This window comes from Mustela nigripes, chromosome 18 (genome assembly GCF_022355385.1).
Source record: "Mustela nigripes isolate SB6536 chromosome 18, MUSNIG.SB6536, whole genome shotgun sequence".
Taxonomy (NCBI): domain Eukaryota; kingdom Metazoa; phylum Chordata; class Mammalia; order Carnivora; family Mustelidae; genus Mustela; species Mustela nigripes.
This window is the reverse complement of record NC_081574.1, coordinates 21,344,518-21,363,908: the sequence shown is the minus strand read 5'-3', so window position 1 is coordinate 21,363,908 and position 19,391 is coordinate 21,344,518. Positions and strand designations below refer to the sequence as shown.

The 19,391-nt window shown below is 34.6% G+C and overlaps 1 protein-coding gene across 2 annotated transcripts in view; it reads right to left on the bottom strand.

Annotated features, from left to right (window-relative positions):
- Nucleotides 1-14,622: 14,622 nt before the first annotated feature.
- Nucleotides 14,623-19,391, bottom strand: part of TUSC3 (tumor suppressor candidate 3) — a 261,179-nt gene continuing 256,410 nt past the window's right edge. For both annotated transcript variants that reach the window (XM_059384047.1, XM_059384048.1), the window contains one exon: nucleotides 14,623-16,949. Coding sequence is in view for 1 of the 2 variants with exons in the window: in XM_059384048.1 (XP_059240031.1) it covers nucleotides 16,934-16,949 (16 nt within the window). In the remaining variant the exon portion in view is untranslated. The remainder of the gene's footprint in view (nucleotides 16,950-19,391) is intronic.

The following is a 19,391-nucleotide window of genomic DNA, read 5'->3' as shown; positions in this document are numbered from 1 at the left end:
TATTTTTGCATCACTACCATACTGTTTTGATTACTGTGGCTTTGTTCTATATCTTCAGATCTGGGATTATGAAGCCTTCAGCATTGTTTTTGTTTGCAAGCTGGCTTTGGTTATTTGCTTTGGTGGTTCCGTACAAATCTTAGGACTATTTGTTCTACTTCTGTGAAAAATGTTGGTATTTTGATAGGGGTTGCCTTAAATCTGTAATCACTTTGGTTAGTCTGGACATTTTAACAATGTTTGTTCTTCTAATCCGTGAACATGGAATATCTTCCCATTTCTTTATGTCATCTTCAATTTCTTTCATCAGTGTTTTATAATTTTCAGAGTACAGTTCTTTTGACTCCTTGGTTAAGTTTTAGTCTGAGGTATTTTATCATTTCTGTTGCAATTATAAATAGGATTGTTAATTTCTCTTTCTTCTGCCTTATTATTGGTGTATAGAAATACAACAGGTTTTGTATATTGATTTTTTTTGTATCCTGCAACCTTACTGAGTTCACTTATCAGTTCCAGTATTTTTTTGGTGGTCTTCAGGGTTTTTTATATATAGTATCATGTCATCTGCAGATAGTGATGGTTTTACTTCTTCCTTACCAATTTGGATGTCTTTTATTTCTTTTTACTGTCTTACTGCTGTGACTAGGACTTCCAGTACTGTGCAGAGTAAAAGTGGTAAGAGTGAATATCCTTGTCTTCTTACTCTTGACCTTAGGGGAAAAGCTGTTTTTCACAGTTGAGTATGCTATTAGCTGTACTTTTTTTTTTTTTTTTTCTTATGTGCCCTTTATTATGCTGAGGTTCCAAACCTACTTTGCTAAGGGTTTTTTTTTTTTTTTTTTATCATGAATGAATATTTTACTTTGTCAAATTCTTTTTCTGCATTTATTAAAACGATCACATGGTTTTTATTCTTCCTCTTATTGATGTGATGGATCATGTTCATTGATTTGTGAACATTGAACCACCATAGTATCCCACTTTCTCATTTCCCACTATCTCATATCCCACTATCTCATTTCCCATGAGGAAATCCCACTTGATTGTGATAAATGATTGTTTTTAATGTGTTGTTGGATTCAGTTTGCCAGTATTTTGTTAAAGATTTTTGCATCTGTGTTCAACAGAAGTAATAGTCTATAGTTTACTTCTTTTTGTGATGTCTTTATCTGGTTTTGGTTTCAGTGTAATACTGGCCTCAAAATGAATTTGGAAATTTTTCTTCCTCTGGTATTTTTTTGGAGTAATATGAGAACAGGTACTAACTCTTTCTCTCACTTTTTTTTTTTTTTTTAAGACTTATTTATTTATTTGACAGAGAGATCCCAATTAGGCAGAGAGGCAGGCAGAGGGAAAGGGGGAAGCAGGCTCCCCCCATCCCCAGCAGAGAGCTTGATGTGGGGCTCAATCCCAGGACCCCGAGATCATGACCCAAGCTGAAGGCAGAGGCCTAAATGACTGAGCCACCCAGGGACCCCTTAAATCTCTTTTAAATATTGGTAGAATTCACCCGTGAAGCTGTCTGATCCTGGACTTCTGTTTGTTGGGAGGTTTTGTTTTTGTTTTTTAGTCTTTTTTTTTATAGGTTATAGGTTTCTAGGAATTCATCCATTTCTTCTAGGTTGTCTAATTTGTTGGCATATAATTTTTCACAATACTCTTAAAATTGTTTGTATTTTTCTGGTGTTGGGTATTTCTCCTCTTTTATTTGTGGTTTTATTTAAATTCTTTCTGAGTTTGGCTAGAGCTTTATCAGTTTTGTTGATTCCCTGCCTCCACCCACCCCACTGCCACTGGCAAGAACCAGCTCCTGGTTTCACTGATTTGTTCTATTGTAATTTTTGTAGGTTTTTTTTTTTTTTCTTTTTTTTAGGTAGGGGTGTCTTTTTTGTTGTTGGTTTTTTGGGGTTATTTTTTTGGTTTTTGGTACGTGTGTGTGTGTGTGTGTGTGTGTTTTGTTTTTTTTTGTTTTTTGGGGGAAGGGTTTTGGTTCCTATATCATTTATTTCTGCTCTAATCTTCCTTCTGCTGGCTGGGGGGTTTGTTCCTTTTCTAGTTCCTTTAGGTATAACATTAGATTGAGAATTTTCTTTCTTCTTGAGGTAGGCCCATTTTGCTCTAAGCTTCCCTCTTAGAACAGCTTTTGCTCCATCCCAAAGATTTTGGACTGTTGTGTTTTTATTTCCATTTTTTCCATACAGTTTTTCAATTCTTCTTTAGTTTCTTGGTTGACCCATTAATGGTTTAATAGCATGTTATTTAACCTCCATGTATTTGTGGTCTTCCTAGGCCTTTTTCTTGTGGTTGATTTCTAGTTTCATAGCATTGTGGTCAGAAAAGATGCATGATATGGTAATCTGAGACTTGTTGAGTGCTGAGACTTGTTTAGTGGCCTGACATGGATCTATTCTGATAAATGTTACATGTGCACTTGAATGTGTATTCTGTGGCTTGGGGATGGAATGCTCTGATATCTTAGATCCATCTGGTCCAATAAGTCATGCAGAACCATCATTTTCTTGTTATTTTTTGTTTGTTTGGGTGACCTATCCATTGAGAAGTAGGGTGTTAAGATCCTTAACTTATTGTATTAATATCAGTTACTTCCTTTGTTATTAGCTGCTTTATGTATTTGGGTATTCCCATGTTAGGTGCATAGATATTTATAGTTGTTATATCTTCTTGTTGGATTGTTCCTCTTAATGATTATATAGTGTTCTTCTTTGTTTCTTGTTACAGTCTTTGTTTTAAAATCTATTTTGTCTGATAGCAAGTGTTGATACCCTGGTTCACTTCCATTTGCATGACTGCTTTCCCATCCCTTCACTTTCAATCTGCATGTGTCTTTAGGTCTGAAATGAGTCTCTTGTAGGCAGCATATAAATAGATCTTGTTTTTTGGTTTTTAATGCATTCAGTCACTCTGTCTTTTGATTGCTAAACGACTATTGAAATTTACATTCCAAGTAATAATTTAAAGAAACGTACTTACTGCCAGTTTATTTGTTTTGTGGTTGTTTTTATAGTTCTGTTCTTCTCTTGCTTTGTTCTGTGATTTTCTGGCTTTCTTTTGTGATATACTTGGATTCCTTTGTCTTTATTTTTGCATATCTATTAGAAGTTTTTGATCTGTGGTTACCACTGGATTTATTTTTAATATCTTATGTGTATAGCAATCTGTATTACATTGATGGTTGCTTAAGCCTGAACCCGTTCTAAAAAGCACTGAATTTTTAACCCCTCCTCTCTTGCCCAACACATACTGTTTAGGCATATGGTATCATATTTCACAACCTTTCATTTTGTGAATCACTTGATTGATTTTTATAGATATCCCTGATTTTATTGCTTTTGCAGTAAACCGGTACCTGCACACCAGTTTTATAACTGAATAATATGCCTTTATTATGTTTATATGTACCTGTGAAATTTTTTCCTCTCCTATTTTTCTTACTTCTGCTTATGGTCATTCCTTTCTATTCAGAGAATCCTCTTTAACATTTCTTGTAAGACTGGATTAAGTGACGATGAATTTCTTTAACTTTTGTTTGTTTGAAAAACTACCTTTAGTTTTTTCTGAATGATAGCCTTGCTGGGTAGAGTATTTATTATTGTAGGTTTTTTGCTTTCAACACTTTGAATATATTATGCCATTCTCTTCTGGCCTATAAAGTTTCTGCCAAAGAATGGGCTGATAGCCTTATGAGGTTTACCTTGTATGTAATGGTTTTCTTTTATTGCTTTAAAAATGTTCTCTTTATCATGAATTTGCCATTTTAATTATTATGTGCTTTGGGGTGGACCTCCTTGGGTTGATTTTGTTGGGGGCTCTCTCCTTCTCCTGGATCTGGATTTCTATTTCCTTAGCCAGATTCAGGAAGTTTTTAGCTAGTATTTCTTCAAATAAATTCTCTGTCCCCTTTTCTATCTCTTCTCCTTCTGAGGTCACTATAATGTGAATGTTATTATACTTGGTGTGCTGCTGAATTCTCTTAACCCATTCTCTTTTTTTCTCTTTCTTGTCCAGTTTGATTGCTTTCCATTACTCTGCCCTCACGTTGCTGATTGATCCTTCTGTTTCCTGTAGTCTGTTGTTTTCCCTATATAGTATCTTTAATTTCAGTTACTGAGTTTTCATCTCTGATTTTTTTATACTATTTCTTTGTTGAGGGGCTTACTGAGTTTCTCCATTGAGAATACTCTCCAGTGAGTATCTTTATGACCATTACTTTTAGTATATGTGCTCCTGAAGGGAGCATGATGACCAGTACTTAAAAAAAATTTTTAAGGGACACCTTGGTGGCTCAGTCATTAGGCATCTACCTTCGACTTGGGTCCTGATCCCAGGATCCTTGGATTGAGCCCCGCATTGGGCTCCCCTCTTGGTGGGAAGCCTGCTTCTCCTTTTCCCACCCCCACTGCTTATATTCCCTCCATTGCTATCTCTGTCGAATAAATCTTTTTAAAAAATTTTTTATAGATTTTATTTATTTGAGAGAGCACACATGCAAGAGAGCAGGGGGAAGGACAGAGGGAGGAGAGAGAATCTTAAGTAGCCTCTTCACTGAGCATGGAGCCAGATGAAGGGCTCAATCTCAGGACCCTGTGACCATTACTTTAATTCTATAAGCATATTGCTTGTCTCCATTTCACTTAGCTCTGTTGCTATGACTTTGTCCTAGTCATTCATTTTGGACCTATTCCTCTGTCACCTCATTATGTCTTTATCAATTTCTATGTTTTAAGAAAGTCATCCAGGTCTCCTGATATCAAAAGTAGTGACCTTGTGAAGAAGAGGTCCTGTAGTGCTCTCCCATGCAATTTCCTCTCTCCACCAGATCCTGGTGCTTCACAAGTGTCTCCTGTGTTTATTGAATGCCCCCTACTGTTGTAGCCGTGACACTTTTGCCTTCAGTCTGGTTATCTGCAATGGTTCTCTTGCCTATTGTGGGCAGGGTTTGGTCTCTATTTTGTTAAGGGGCCAGTTTACAGCCACTTTGGGCTTAAGCTGGGTCAGATCAGATGTTTGCCAAAAATGCAGTCACAACAAAGTGCATGGTGTTGTCCCTGTGACGCTTTGGTTGGTGGACTGGGCCTGCAGTCAGACTGGATGTCAGCCCAATGCTGGGGCTGCAGTCAAACTGGTATTATGGTTATCTTCACTTTTTCCCAGGGCAGGAGTCACTTTGGAGTGGTGGTGTCCCCTTTCTGGCCTGCTTGCACAAAGCCACTATTATGGTGCCACTTTAGATGGACTCCTGCCAAGGGAAGTGGATTGGATAGGGTGGATCAGCAAGAAAATGTAGGGTTAGGAAGCTAAGTGGAGTGTTTATGTTGGTTCTGGAAGATGCCCATTTATCTTAGCTAAGGCAGGGGGCAGAGAGGAGAATGGGAGAGAAATGGTGACTAACAGCTCTTTTGTTTTTGAAGTCTCCTGAAGATCCCTGACCCTCGTGTGTTTGTTCTGGGATTAGTAAATAAACCTGCCTGTATATCCCTGGCATTTTTCAAATTGCTGCTTCTGTGCTGTATCTCAGTGGCTTTGCTTGTTGTGCCATCTCTTTAAGGGCAGAGACTTTCTCTTTGCTGTGCAGCTCTTCCAGAGCTCTGCTCACTGATTTTTAAAGTTCTTAGTGTTAAAGACCCACTAATAATTTAAAAAAACAAAAACAAAAAACCAAAACAAAACTGACAAAGTTATGTTCCCCTGGTTTTCAAAGCCAAATGTCATGGGATGTGTCCTCTAGTGTGTGTTTGCCATGCCTGGGGTGCCTGTATGGGGTCTGCTCCTTTCTCTTCTCTGTGATTGTAGTGTCCTTTTCTCCTGAGGTCAGTCTTGTGGCTGTTGGGTTCCTGGTGATGTCTCTGCCCTTGCTACTTCTGTCAATGTGGTCTCTTCTCTAGATAAGCTGTGGTGAGTCTGTTTTACCAGTCTTCAGGTTGTTTTCTGGATTATTTCTGCTAATGTGGATGTTGTATAAGTATATTCATGGGACAAAGTGATCTTAGGATCTCCTTACTCCACCATCTTCCCTAGATCTGATTTCATTTTTCTTTAGACACAAATACTGCATTGAGCATATATATCACTTCTTTATCCATTCATCTATTGATAAACACTTGGGTTGCTTCCATATCTCGGATAAATAATGCTACAATAAACAGACTTCTGTGAATATATCTTTTCAAATTAGTGTTTCATTTTCTTTGGGTAAACACCCAGAAATGAAATTACTAATTGTATGGTGTAATTTTAATGTTTTGAGAAAGTTCCGTATTGTTCCATAATGCCTGCACCAATTTACATTTCCATTAATAGTCAAAAGTATTCCTTTTTCTCCACATCCTCACCAACACTTGTTATTTCTTAAATTTTTGATAGTAGCCATTCTGACAGGTGTAAGGTGATAGCTCATTGTGTTTTTAATTTGCATTTCCCTGATGTGTTGAACATCATTTTATGTGTTGGTCATGTGTGTGCCTTTGGTAAAAAGTCTGTTGAAGTCCTCTGCTCATCTTTAGTCAGAATTTTTGTGGTGTTGCATTGTATAGGTTCTTCATATATTAACCCTTATTAGATCTATCACTTGCAAGTATCTGCTCCCATTCGGTATGATACCTTTTAGTTTTGTTGATGATTTTCTTCACTTTGAAAGGCTTTTTAGTTAGATGTAAGCCTAGTTATGATTTTAGTTGTTTTTGTCTGGGGAGACGGAGCCAGAGAAATATTACTGAGGTTGATGACCAGGAGTTGACTACTCATGTGTTCTTTTAGAAGATTTATAGTTTCAGGTCTCATATTTATTTAGTTCTTTAATCCTTTTGCATTCTGTTTTTGTGTATAATAATAAGAGTGGAGTCCCATTTCATGCTTTTGCATGTAGCTGTCCAGTTTTCCAGCACCATTATTTATTGAACAAACTACCTTTTCTACACTTGAAGTTCTTTCCTCCTTTGTTGGTTAATTGCCCAAATAGGTGTGAGTTTGTCTCTGTTTCATTGATCTATGTGTCTATTGTGCCAGTAACAAATTTGTCTGATGACTATAGTTTTGTGGTATAAGATTTGGGATTGTGATACCTTAGGCTTATTTTGTTTTTACTTTATTTTCCTCTTAAGGATGCTTTGGCTATTTTATATTTTAGGTCTTTTGTGGTTCCATGTAAACTTTACAATTACTTGTTTAAATTTTTTTGCAATTTTGATAGGGATTGCATTGAATCTATATATTGCTTTGAGTTTTATGGACATTTTAACAATGCTCTGCCAATTCATGAAGCACGGTATATTTTTCCGTGTGTGTGTGTGTGTGTGTGTGTGTGTTGTCTTCAAATTTTTTCATCATTGTCTCGTAGTTTTCAGATTATAGGTCTTTCTTTCATCTCAAAATTTATCTCTAGGTATTTTGTTCTTTACCATGCAATTGTAAATGGAATTGTTTTTAAATTTTTTCTTTCTGCTAGTTCATTATTAATGTATAGGAATGCAACAGATTTCTGTGTATTAATTTTCTGTCCTTCAACTTTACTGAGTTCACTTATAGTTTTTGGTGGAGTCTCTAGGGCTTTTTATGAATAGGGTCCTGTCATCTGCAAATAGTGACAGTTTTACTTTTTCCTTACCAATATGGATGACTTTCTGATTTTTGTGGCTAAGAGTTCTGATTCTATGTTGGATAAGTGGTGATAGTGGACTAATCTTTTTCCTAGATAATGGAAAACTGTTCAGATTTTCTATTTCTTCCTGATTCAATCTTGGAAGATTATGTTTCTAAGGAATAAGCTTTCAGGGGCAAAAGCTTTCAGCTTTTTACTATTGAGTCCTCGAGTATGTTTTTAGCTCTGTGTTGTCAGATATGACCCTTATTCTGTTGACTTATGTTCACTCTATACCTATCTAGTTCAGAAGTTTTTTTTTTTCTTTTTTTAATGGATGTTGAATTTTATTAAATGCCTTTTCTGCATCTATTGGGATGATCACATGAGTTTTTTTAATCTCTGATTTCATTAATGTGGTATATCATGTTGATTTGGGAGGTAGAATCATGATTGTATTCCTAGAATAAATCCTACTCATTATGGTGAGTAATTCTTTTCATATATTGCTTGCTAATATTTTATTGAATTTTAGCATCTATGTTTATTAGGGATATTGGTCTGTAACTTGTTTTTGTTTGTTTGTTTGTTTGTTTGGTAGTGTCATTGTCTGGTTTTGGTATGAGGGCAATGCTAGCCTCAAAATGAAGGTGGTAGCCTTGCTTCTATATAAAAATATATAGGTATTATACAAAATGCAGGAATAATAAATAATAGTATAGGAATATAGGAATTAATAGTTTGACAAGGATAAGTATTCTTTAAATATTTTATAGAATTTATCTGTGAATCCATATGATGCTGAACATTTTTTGAGCGTTTTGATTCAATTTTATTAGTAGTAATCAGTCTTTTCAGATTTTCTGTTTCTTCTCAGTTCAGTTCTGAAAGAGTTAGCTTCTATGAATTGGCCGTTTCTTCTAGGTTTTCCAGTACGTTGGCATACAATTTGTCATAGTAGTTGCTTATAATCCTTTGTATTTCTGTAATGTAGGTTGTAACTTCTCATTCATTTCTGGTTTTGAGCCCCCCCCCCCTGCCTTTTCTTCCTTCCTCCCTTCCTTCCCTTCCCCCTCATTCCTTCCTTCCTTTCTTCCTTTTGATGACTTTGGCTAAGGTTTATTTTGTTTATCTTTTCAAAGAACTAGCTTTTAGTTTCATTGTTTTCTTTTGTAATCTCCATTTATTTCCACTTATTTTTCCATTTATTTTTATTACTTCCATTCTGATCTTTTCTTCTTTCTATTAACTTTGGGCTTTGATTTGTTTCTAGTTCCTTAAGGTTCAAGCATAGATTGTTAATATTAACATTTTTCTTGTTTCTTAAGGTAGGCCTGTATCATTACAAATTGCCCTCTGAGAACTGCTTTTGTTGCATCTCAAAGATTTTGAACTACTGTTTCCATTTTCATTTGCTTTCAGGTAATTTTTATTTGCCTCTTCACTTTCTTGGACCCACTGGTTGTTTAGTAGAATATTTAGCCTTCACTTGTTGTTTCTCCTCCCCCAGTATTTTTCTTGGAATTCTGACTTCATAGTGCTGTTGTGGTCAGGAAAGATGCTTGATATGATTTCAACCTCTTGAATCTATTGAAACTTGTTTTGTGGACTAACAGGTCTATCCTGGAGAATCTTCCATGCACGCTTAAAAAGACCATCTATCATTTTTTGAATCAAATATTCGGTGCATATCTGTAATGTCACTGTTTTCTTACTGATTTTCTGTCTGGCTGATCTATCCATTGGTCTAAGTGGGGTGTAACTCTTATTGTATTACTGTGAATCTCTCTCTTTACATCTGTTAGTGTTTGCATTATAAATTTAGATGCTCGTAGGTTGGATGCATAGATATTTACAATTGTTTCATCCTCTAGTTGAGTTAGTCCCTTAAGCATTATGTAATGATCTTCTTCTCTTGCTATAGTCTGTTTTGTCTGACACAAGTACTGCTATCTCATTTTTTAATTTTTTGCTTGCATTTGCATGGACTATTTTTCCATCCCTTCACTTTTAGTCTGTAGTGAGTCTTTTTTAACAGCATACAGATTTTTTTTTTATCCTTTCATGTACCCTATGTCTTCTGATTAAATTTAAATGGATTTAATGCTTCAAAGTAATTCTAGGTAGCTATGTACCCTTTGGCCATTTTGGTAATTGTTTCTAGTTGTTTTTATTGTCAATTGTTCTTTCTTCTCTAGCTCTCTTCTCTTGTGATTTGATGCTTTTTTTTTTTTTTTTTTTAGTGTTATGCTTAATTCCTTTTTCTTTATTTTTCTGTGTGTCTGTTACAGATTTTTAGTTCATGGTTAACATAAGGTTAATAAATAATTTCCTATATTAAGTTGATTAGTTGGCTTTGAACATACTCTGTAAGACTATATTTTACTCCCTGTCCCCTGCCATGTTTTATGTATATATCATTATATTTTACATCTATTTTGTGTACTCTTAACTAAATTGTGTAGATATAATTTATTTTACTACTCTTGTCTTTTAACCTTTATACTAGCTTTGTAAGTATTTGATGTACTACCTTTACTGTATGTTTACTTTTACCAGTGAAATTTTCTTTCATAGTATTCCTCTACTTAATGGCCTCCCCCCCACCCCACTTAAAAGTAGTCCTTTTAACATATCTTGTGAAGCCAGTTTAGTGGTGATGAATGTCTTAGAAATTCATTCTCTTCCAATTCTGAATGATAACCTTGCTGGGTAAAATATTTTTGGTTGTATGGCTTTTTCTTTCAGCACTTAGAATACATCATGCCACTTTTTTCTGGACTGCAAGGTTTCTGCTGAAAAATGAGTTGATAGCCTTTAGGGTTTCCACTGTATGTAAATAGTTGCTTTTCTCTTAGCTTTTAAGATACTTTTTTTTTTTTTTTTAAAGATTTTATTTATTTATTTGACAGGCGGAGATCACAAGCAGAGAGCTCTGCAGGGAGAGAGAGGGGGACAGGTTCTCCGCTGATCAGAGAGCCCAATGTGGGGCTCAATCCAAGGACCCTGGGATCATGACCTGAGCTGAAGGCAGAGGCTTTAACCTATTGAGCCACCCAGGTGCCCCTAAGATACTCTTTATTAATTTTTGGCTTTGTTACGTGTCTTGGTATGGATGGCCTTGTGATCATATTGTTTGATGTGGTGTGTTTACTGGAGCTAGATGTCTAATCCCTTCTTATGTTAGAGAAATTTTCACATACTATTTTTTTCAAACAAATTTTTTGCCCCTTTCTTCTCTCCTCCTTTTGGGATTCCATAATGCAAATATTAGTACACCTGATGTTGTTGCCAAGATCCCTTAATATATCCTCAATTTTAAACTTCCCTTTTCTTCTTGCTGTTCAGGTTGGGTTCTTTCCATTACCTTGTGTTCCATATCACTGATACTTTTTTTGTTTTTTTTTCGTTTGTTTGTTTTACATCTTCTGATCAACTGTTGATACTCTCCAGCATATTTTTCATTTCAGTTATTGTATTCTTCAGCTCTGAATGGTTTTTATATGTTCTCTTTGTTGAAGTTTTTACTAAGATAATTCATTCTTCTTTCAAGTCTAGTGAGTATCTTTATGACCATTACTTTGAACACTGTATCAGGTAGATTGCTTATTTCTATATCAATTAGGTATTTTTCTGAGGTTTTTGTCTTTTGTTTGGAACGTAATTTCATTTTGTCTGTCTCTCTCTGCTTCTGTGCTTTATGGAATTCAGCTATAATTTCTGGTCTTGAAGGTAGTGGCCTTAGCTGGAAGGCATCCTGTAAGGCCCTTCCTGCTGTGACTGGGTCACAACTGCTGTGGAAGTGCTGGTGAAAGGAGCTGGCTTCCTCTTGAGCAGGGCAGGATTTGCTCTCCAGGAGTGCTGGTCCTGGCTGGAGCTGCTGCCAGGTGTGGTAAGGTGATATTTGCTTTTGGGGAAATGCCAGTACTGATTGCATTTAGGTGGAGTTAAGCCCCACTGAGTTGCAGGAGTCCTAGGGTTAAGCCCTACTAGTTGTTATGGGGGCTCACCTTCCTGGTATAGGCCCCCAGGGCTGGGGGTGCTCCATATGGGGCTTGATCCCTTTGTTCTCATGGATAACCTTCAAAACTATTCTATCCCTCCTGCTTATGTCTCTGTTTTCTGTCATTTTCACTGTCACTTTAAGAGAGTTGCATTATATATGTCATACCTTGATTTGTCTGTAACAAGAAGCAAGCTCAGGATCCTCCCCCAATACCATTTTTCTGAAATCTCTTTATAGAACTTTTTGATAATCCTTTTTATTTCAGTAGGAAAGGTGTTATTATTCATTCCTACTTTCCTTTCTAATTTTAGACGTTTGAGAACTATTTTATTTTTCTTAGTCTAACTGAAGGTTTCTCAATTTTATTGCTCTTTTCAAAGACTCAGGTTTTGGTTTGGTTGACTTTTTCTTGTTTCTTTATTCTTTATCTTATTTATTTCTCTTCTAATCCTTCTAATTGCCTTCATTCTGTTGTCTTTGGGTTTAGATTGCTTTTCTCTTTCCAGCTCCTTAGGCAAAAACTTAGGGTAATGATTTGAGATTTATTTTGGTATGTGATTTTATATAGTTATATAATACTTTAAAAATCCTTTTGACAGATCTCTGCTTTTAGTTGGAATGTTTAATGCATCTATCTTTAAAGAAATTACTGATAGGGACTTCTGTCATTCTACAATTTGTTTTCTATATGTGATAGGTATTTACTCAATTTTTCCATTACTACTTTGGGGTTTATATTTAAATTTATAACAGTCTACTTGGAATTAATGGCAGCTTACATTCACCAGTATACAAGAACTGCTTCTCTGCAATTCTAGCTATTTGTTTTTATGAGACTATTGTCAAATTAAATTTCATAAACTGTGTCAGATCGGAGTGTTCTGTTGAGTCCCTCTAGCAAATTTTTCAATTACATTTTTTCAGTCTTAGAATTTGTATTTGACTCCTTTTATAATTTCTGTTTCTTAGTTGATATTTTCTGTTTGCTGATGCATTGTTCATTTGTTTCCTTTAGTTCTTTATGGTTTCCTGTAGCTCTTTGAGTACATTAAAGACTGCTAAAGTCTTTAGCAAGTTGAATTTCTGCTTTAAGGACAGTATTCTTTCCTGTTTCTCTGTGTGCTTTCCCCACCCCCCCAAACTGGTCTTTCTAAATATTCCAATGTAACAACTGGAAATTGGATTTTGCTCCCTCTCTAGAATTAGTTTTGTTGCTTGTTGTAGTTATTTAGTGAATCTTCCAAACTGTTTTTATAAAAATTGTGTTCTTTGTCATGTGTGGTCTGTGAAGTCTGTGTTTCATTAGTTTAGTGGTCAGCTAGTGGTTTGACAGAGCTGTCCTTAAGTGCCTGCTGATGAAATAAAGAAAAAGAAATAAACTAGTCCCCTGGACTTTGCAGATTGACTCTGTTAGGTCACCCCATTAGTACTTATTCAGGGTGTAAACATCAGCAAGAAGTAAAAGCTTAGGGTCTTCTCAGATCTTTCCTGAGGATGTATCCTGATCTGGGTTTTGGATGTGGCAGCTTTTCAAAGCCTTTATTCTCCGAAGTACTTCACTCTCCAGCTTTTCCTTTCATTCAGTCCTCAGCCATGTGTTTGTTGTCTGTCCTAACTGTTAACTCTAGCCTCAGGCAGGAGCATGTTCATTTCCTTATCAGTATTTTGGAGAAACACCCTCTGGAGCAACACCCTGAGAAACTTCTGAGTTAGGTTAAACAAAGGTAAAACCCCTTATTTGAATCCTCCCAGTAGCCCTCAGGACAAACAAACACTATCCTTGTGTTTAAATATTCTGCCTCCTGTAGAACCAGGTCCCCATACCACTTACAGGCTGCCATTTTTCAAGACCACTACTGACTGGGAAGGAGGATGGGGAAAGAATAAGATAAAACGCTATCAAGTTAGCCATCTGAATTTCAGTCACATTTTAAGCTTTCATTTTGATTTCTCTTACATCATCTTCCAGTCTTTGAACAATATTGAGTGACAGTTTCTGCCAGTCTTTCTAGTGTTTCTGTGGAGTGGATGGGTCCTTAGAGTTCTTCATTCAGCCATTTTCCTTGCCTACATGCATGCATAATATTTTGTGGAAATAGACACACCAATTGGATGAATGTGACCTGATTTTCCTATTATATTCTTTATACTTTATTAAAATTTTGTAAATACTTAGACTGTTATATGATAAAAACATTGCATATATATTTGACATAATAGGTAAAAAAATGGAATATAGAAAAATTCATAAATTGTATAAGGGAATTTAGGGGATAGCATGAACATACTTGTACCCTTGTAGTGTGACTACCATGCTCACCTTTCTCTACTATTAGAAAAAATACTATTAGAAAAATTATTAGTTTGACCCAGTACAGCTTCTTGCTGGAGTGTGAAAAGCCTCTTGTTTTAATATTTTAAACTGAACATTAAAGAGCTCTGAGGAACACTGTCTCCAAAAATCCATTCAAATGTTTTGTTGCTGGGGGCGCCTGGGTGGCTCAGTGGGTTAAAGCCTCTGCCTTCAGCTCCGGTCATGATCCCAGGGTCCTGGGATCGAGCCCCACATCGGGCTCTCTTCTCAGCGGGGAGCCTGCTTCCTCCTATCTCTCTCTGCTTGCCTCTTTGCCTACTTGTGATCTCTCTCTCTGTCAATTAAATAAATAAAATCTTTAAAAAGAAAAAAACATGTTATGTTGCTGGATGCTCTAGTTAATGCGTTTGTCTTGGTTACCAGTACTTCTTAAAACACACTGTTTACTGTCTTTGATCTCAAAATAGTATGTCATGCCTTATTTAGAAATAACTACTCCCTTCACGTACCTTTAGGGAGGTTCTCCTAAATAGCAAGAAAGGGAATACTTGTCAAGCTCTATGGTTACAAGATATAATCTCCCGAAATCACCATGTTTGCTAAATTGTTAACTGACAAGGGATATTACTTTATATGCAAAAGAAAATTATAGTAAACACACAACACTATTGGGCTTACTCATGTGAATATCTGATGCAAGGAACAGTATGCTGAGCAAAATGCAACATTTTATTCATTAGATGTTGTTAGAAATTACACTCCTTTGGATGGGATTTTATGTTAAGATTTCTTCCTCTGGGTAGGAAAGCATTTCTTTTTATTCTAACTGAAGACTGTGCAACATATAATCAGTTTTTAAGGGAGCCTTCAATACAGTACATCTGGTTGAAAAGTGACATTGCAGGATACAGCATACCAGGTAAGAATTAATTTTTCAATTTAATTTGTTTGGCAAAGGTAAAGATAGCCTATATTACATACATGATTTTCCATATGCTAAATTCTGAATCAAAACTACATTTGAACCACTCTTTGTAGTTTTGCCCATAGCACTTTCCAGTAACAACTTGTCTTGAGGCAGTTTATTTCCCTCTAGAATGACTTCCCTAATGTAACAACAGGCTATAGCCAAGTGACAGCTCTCTAGCTATATAATGCTAAAAATTTTTTGTTGTTGAGGCATATATTACTGAAAGGAAATTACATAATACAGGCTACAAAACTTTTACTAATCTGAAATAGAGAAGTTCTCCTTACCTTGGTCATTGTCTGACTTTGGTCATGATTGAACACTATATTAAAGTTTTATAGACAAATGTACGTTGTTTAATAACAACTTTGAGCCTTAAGGAGACAAAAATAATTATAATAAACATGTGTTTACATGAAAAGTTTGGTTTCAGATTCCAACTGTAATGCCTCTTCTGAATGAATCTTAGAAAATGTAAAAATACTCAATAGATTTACATTTACAGGTCAAGTGCTACCTAGGGATAGGCATTAAACAAATGATCATGATAACTTAATGTTTTTCCATAAATGCCATTCCCGTACTAAATTTATCACACTTTGAACAGGAACTAGGGAACTTAATGTGCTTTTTAATAACAGATTTGGGAATATGCGGTAAGGTGAACAGAGTTCTGAATTATTATGCAATTTTCACTGAATATCCTATTTTGACAAGATAACTTATTTCTAGCACACATACTGCCCTGGAACTTAGCTTCATATGCCCCTGTAGGATTTTTATATTTCCCATTCTTTATTGAATTTCATAAAGGTATGAAATAAATAAATTTAGTAGATGTGTGCTTGGTTCCTATTTGAGACTGTACACCTGAAACTCCTAAGTTTTCCATGGTCTATTATTTAGATCTTAGCCAAAATTAGATAACAAAACCTTTAAAAAAAAAAAAAAAAGGAGAAACAAAGTTTACTAAACTGTGTTTTTAAATTCTTCTTAGCACCAACGAAAACAAAATCAGATTTGAGAGTTTGAAAGTCCAGTTCATAATCCCTATTTTTCTATTCTTTCTGGCTTTCAGATTCTAATACTTCTGTAAGTCAGAAAAAATTTTTAAGTCCTGTCTAATTTACAGGGTTGATGTAAAGAAAAATAACATATGCAAAGTGCTTTATAAACTAAAAGAAGATATACAAACATAGTAATGGTTAGACTCCAATATTTGGTTTTCAAAAAAGCTTCACTGAGTCACTCATATTTAGGATAATTTTTATCTGGATTCAGGGAATGAGGTTTTGATGGCAAACTTCTTCCATATAATACATGGGGAAAATGGCCATCAGGGTTAGTTTTGCAATCACAAGTCTGGATTCCTGGGTGACCCTTAGAGAGGGAATTAATTTCTAGTTCTGGTGTGTTGCTTCCAGATACCTAATACCTTCAAGCTTACTCATTTAGACCTGTTCGTTTTTAAAATTTATGTCCTGGGAAAAAAACCTCCCATTTCCCAGGTTAAGCTTCTAAGTTGTAGGCACTATTCATCCAGCTCCCTGCCTCTAATTGTGATTAATAACAACAAAACATTTGTAACCATACACACATCCTTTATACTGAAATGACAAGGAATATATTTTCTCAGTATGTGACATATTTTCATGCATATACCTTATCTCTGTACAACCTTAAGGATTCTTTAACATATATTTCATAGTTTTCCCTTACTAACATTGTGGTTTTCTTTACTAATGAGTGAACAGTTCTAACACATGAATTAATAATTTACATTGTCATTTATTTCAGTCCTACAGCATACACTGAATATAATATGCTTGAAAACACTTCAGTATTTCTTGTTCTTTCCAGTGCTAATATGAATCTTAACTATCCACTTCTATAAATTAAATTGGCTAGGAAAACACATTTCAAAAATTGTACAAGAATAAGCTAGAATTATCACAATCAACGTGGATATGAACTCAAGAATTCAAACTATATCTCAGGAACACTTTATCTTCATGGTAAACATTCACTTTATGCAAATCCCACTTGGCTTCATTTAATTAAAAAGCTGAAAAAGAAAGAAAATTATATGCTGAAAACGGGGAAAACACAATATACTTTATATTCATTCTAAAATAGTACATGTAAATAGATATAATAAAAATGTCATAGTTAGATTAATTCATCTCATTCTAATTTTTTATCAGGGCAATTTCTCTGAACTAGTTCCTGAGATGGGGTCAAAACTTATGGTGAGAACAGGCCAGGGGTGAGAGAGGATGCCGATAAGAACTTGAACTAGCAGTGTTTAAGTTTGGGTAAAATACCCTATTTCTTTCTGTGAGCCACTTTCATTGCTGCTTAGAACAGTAGTTTAACCAGTGTTTAAACTGGCAATGTAAGTAAGAGGAACAAAAAGTATGAATTAAAACAAAGATTTGAAGTGGGTCATTTCAATGTCCTAAAAAAAACAAAAGCAAACTTTCTTTTGTTCAACCTGCAATTCATTCACTTACATAAAATAACTAAATGCTTGATGTTTTTAAGTGAAATTTATAGCTGAAATATATTGTACAGCCAAAAAGAATGTATATATGAATCATGGGTCTCATCAGATTCTGAGTACACAAATATCTGTACATAAATGCTTGTACATACAGAAATAAAAGGGAGCTGTTTTTCTTAACTTCCCTAAGCAAAGTTTTAATCTATGAACAGAAATATAAGTTGTAAGATGGTAAATCAATTTAAATAACATTAACTAAGTTTCTGCTTGATATTTGTACCTTTTTCTAACATGTGGCAAGGTTTTTTGGTTTTGTTTTTTTTTTTTGGTCCTGACAATATAACTTTGCAGGGTGACCAGAGACAAACCATATTTTAACAAAATATTAAAATAAAAACAAAAATAATTGTTGCTACAATTAGAAAGCCATGTAGTTGGAAAACCGTTAAATTCATAAGGATATATAATATCTGGATGTTTACATCTTAATATCCTAAGATTATATTTCTTTGTCTTTCTGAACCTCGGTTTCCTCATTAGTGAAAAGAATGTTTGGCTGATCTCCAAAGTTCTTTATAGTGCCCATATTTTATCAACCTAGTGACCTTGTGATGCTATGTGCTAAAAGTAAACACGTATTTAAAAATACTTAAAATGTTATATAACAAAAATATAATAATGTAATACAGTATAATATAAATTATAAAATAAAAAGGTTATACAGTCTGAAATAAGTACTCCATTTCTGAGGAATTATTAAAGGCTAGAAATCGTGTGCTGATCCCTCAATGCAGCAAGAACTTGCTTCTGTTTCTCAAAATAACTAGTTATGACTGAGGCCTGAAACTTCCTTAGAGCAGTAAGCAGTGGCTGCTGTTCAATCCACATAATCCTTAACACTGATGGCAGTGCATAGAGATGTGTCCTTTGTAGAGGAACTCTTTGGCATTTTCTGTGTTTAATTTTAAACTTCCCCTAAAGTTAAAGCTAACTTAAGAATGAGAGTTAATGATAAAAAGAAAACTTGGTCCGAAAATACTTAAAGTTGAAAAAATTATGACTTAAGGAAACTGAGAACTTACAGGGTTTATTTATTTTTTAAATAACTGGTCTTAACCTTTCTGGCTGTGTGCATTAAAGATCACCTTTTATCATTGCTAAAGCTATTATACTATAAAAGCAAAAACAGTAATATGACCCTTTGATCATTTTATACTTCCTAACTTTTTGGATCTAAAAAGTCAAAAAGATTCTATGATTTTTAGATAAAATCTAAAAATAAAATAAATAAATAAAATAAACAAAAGGATCTCTGTACCTTCTTATTATTAAGGTAGACCAAGAATCCTTAGTTACTGCACTATTGGTTCACTCCAGGAATTTATCCCAAACTATAATACTTATTTTGTTAAAAAGCTTGTTAAAACAATCTTTTGTTTACATTTTATTATGCAATGACAAATACATATTTTATCTTGAAAGGATTCTATTGTTACAATAAAGGATAAGTTTAACAGACTACTTCCTGTTTTTTATATTTAAAATCTCTTTCATAAAAAGTTATAAACTTTACAAGTGCTCATTCAAGACACTGGAAAGATCGAAGTGTGTCAAAAATGTTATGTTAAAATCTTTCTTAGAAAAGCATAAAATATTATTCTCTAGGTAATCATTCAATTAATATTAAGTATCCAAGGTATATTCCAGTATGAATGTTTTATATGGATTTCATCATTTGAGATTAGTCCCTCATTCCTATCTGTCAGGTTCTGACATGATTTTTTCTTTTTACATTTACCTGTCTAGTAATTTTGATGCATAATGTAACAGTTCTCCTCTATCTGTGTTTCTAATAGTGCTTGGATAGTATCTTTCCTAGGAATGCTTATTGTAAAAATGTATAAAAATACTTTTATAACATAAAAACTGTTGAATGCTAAAAACCAAATAAACTCCCCTACTTGGAATGTATTTTTCAGTATTGTGGTTGGGTTCCTTAGAGAG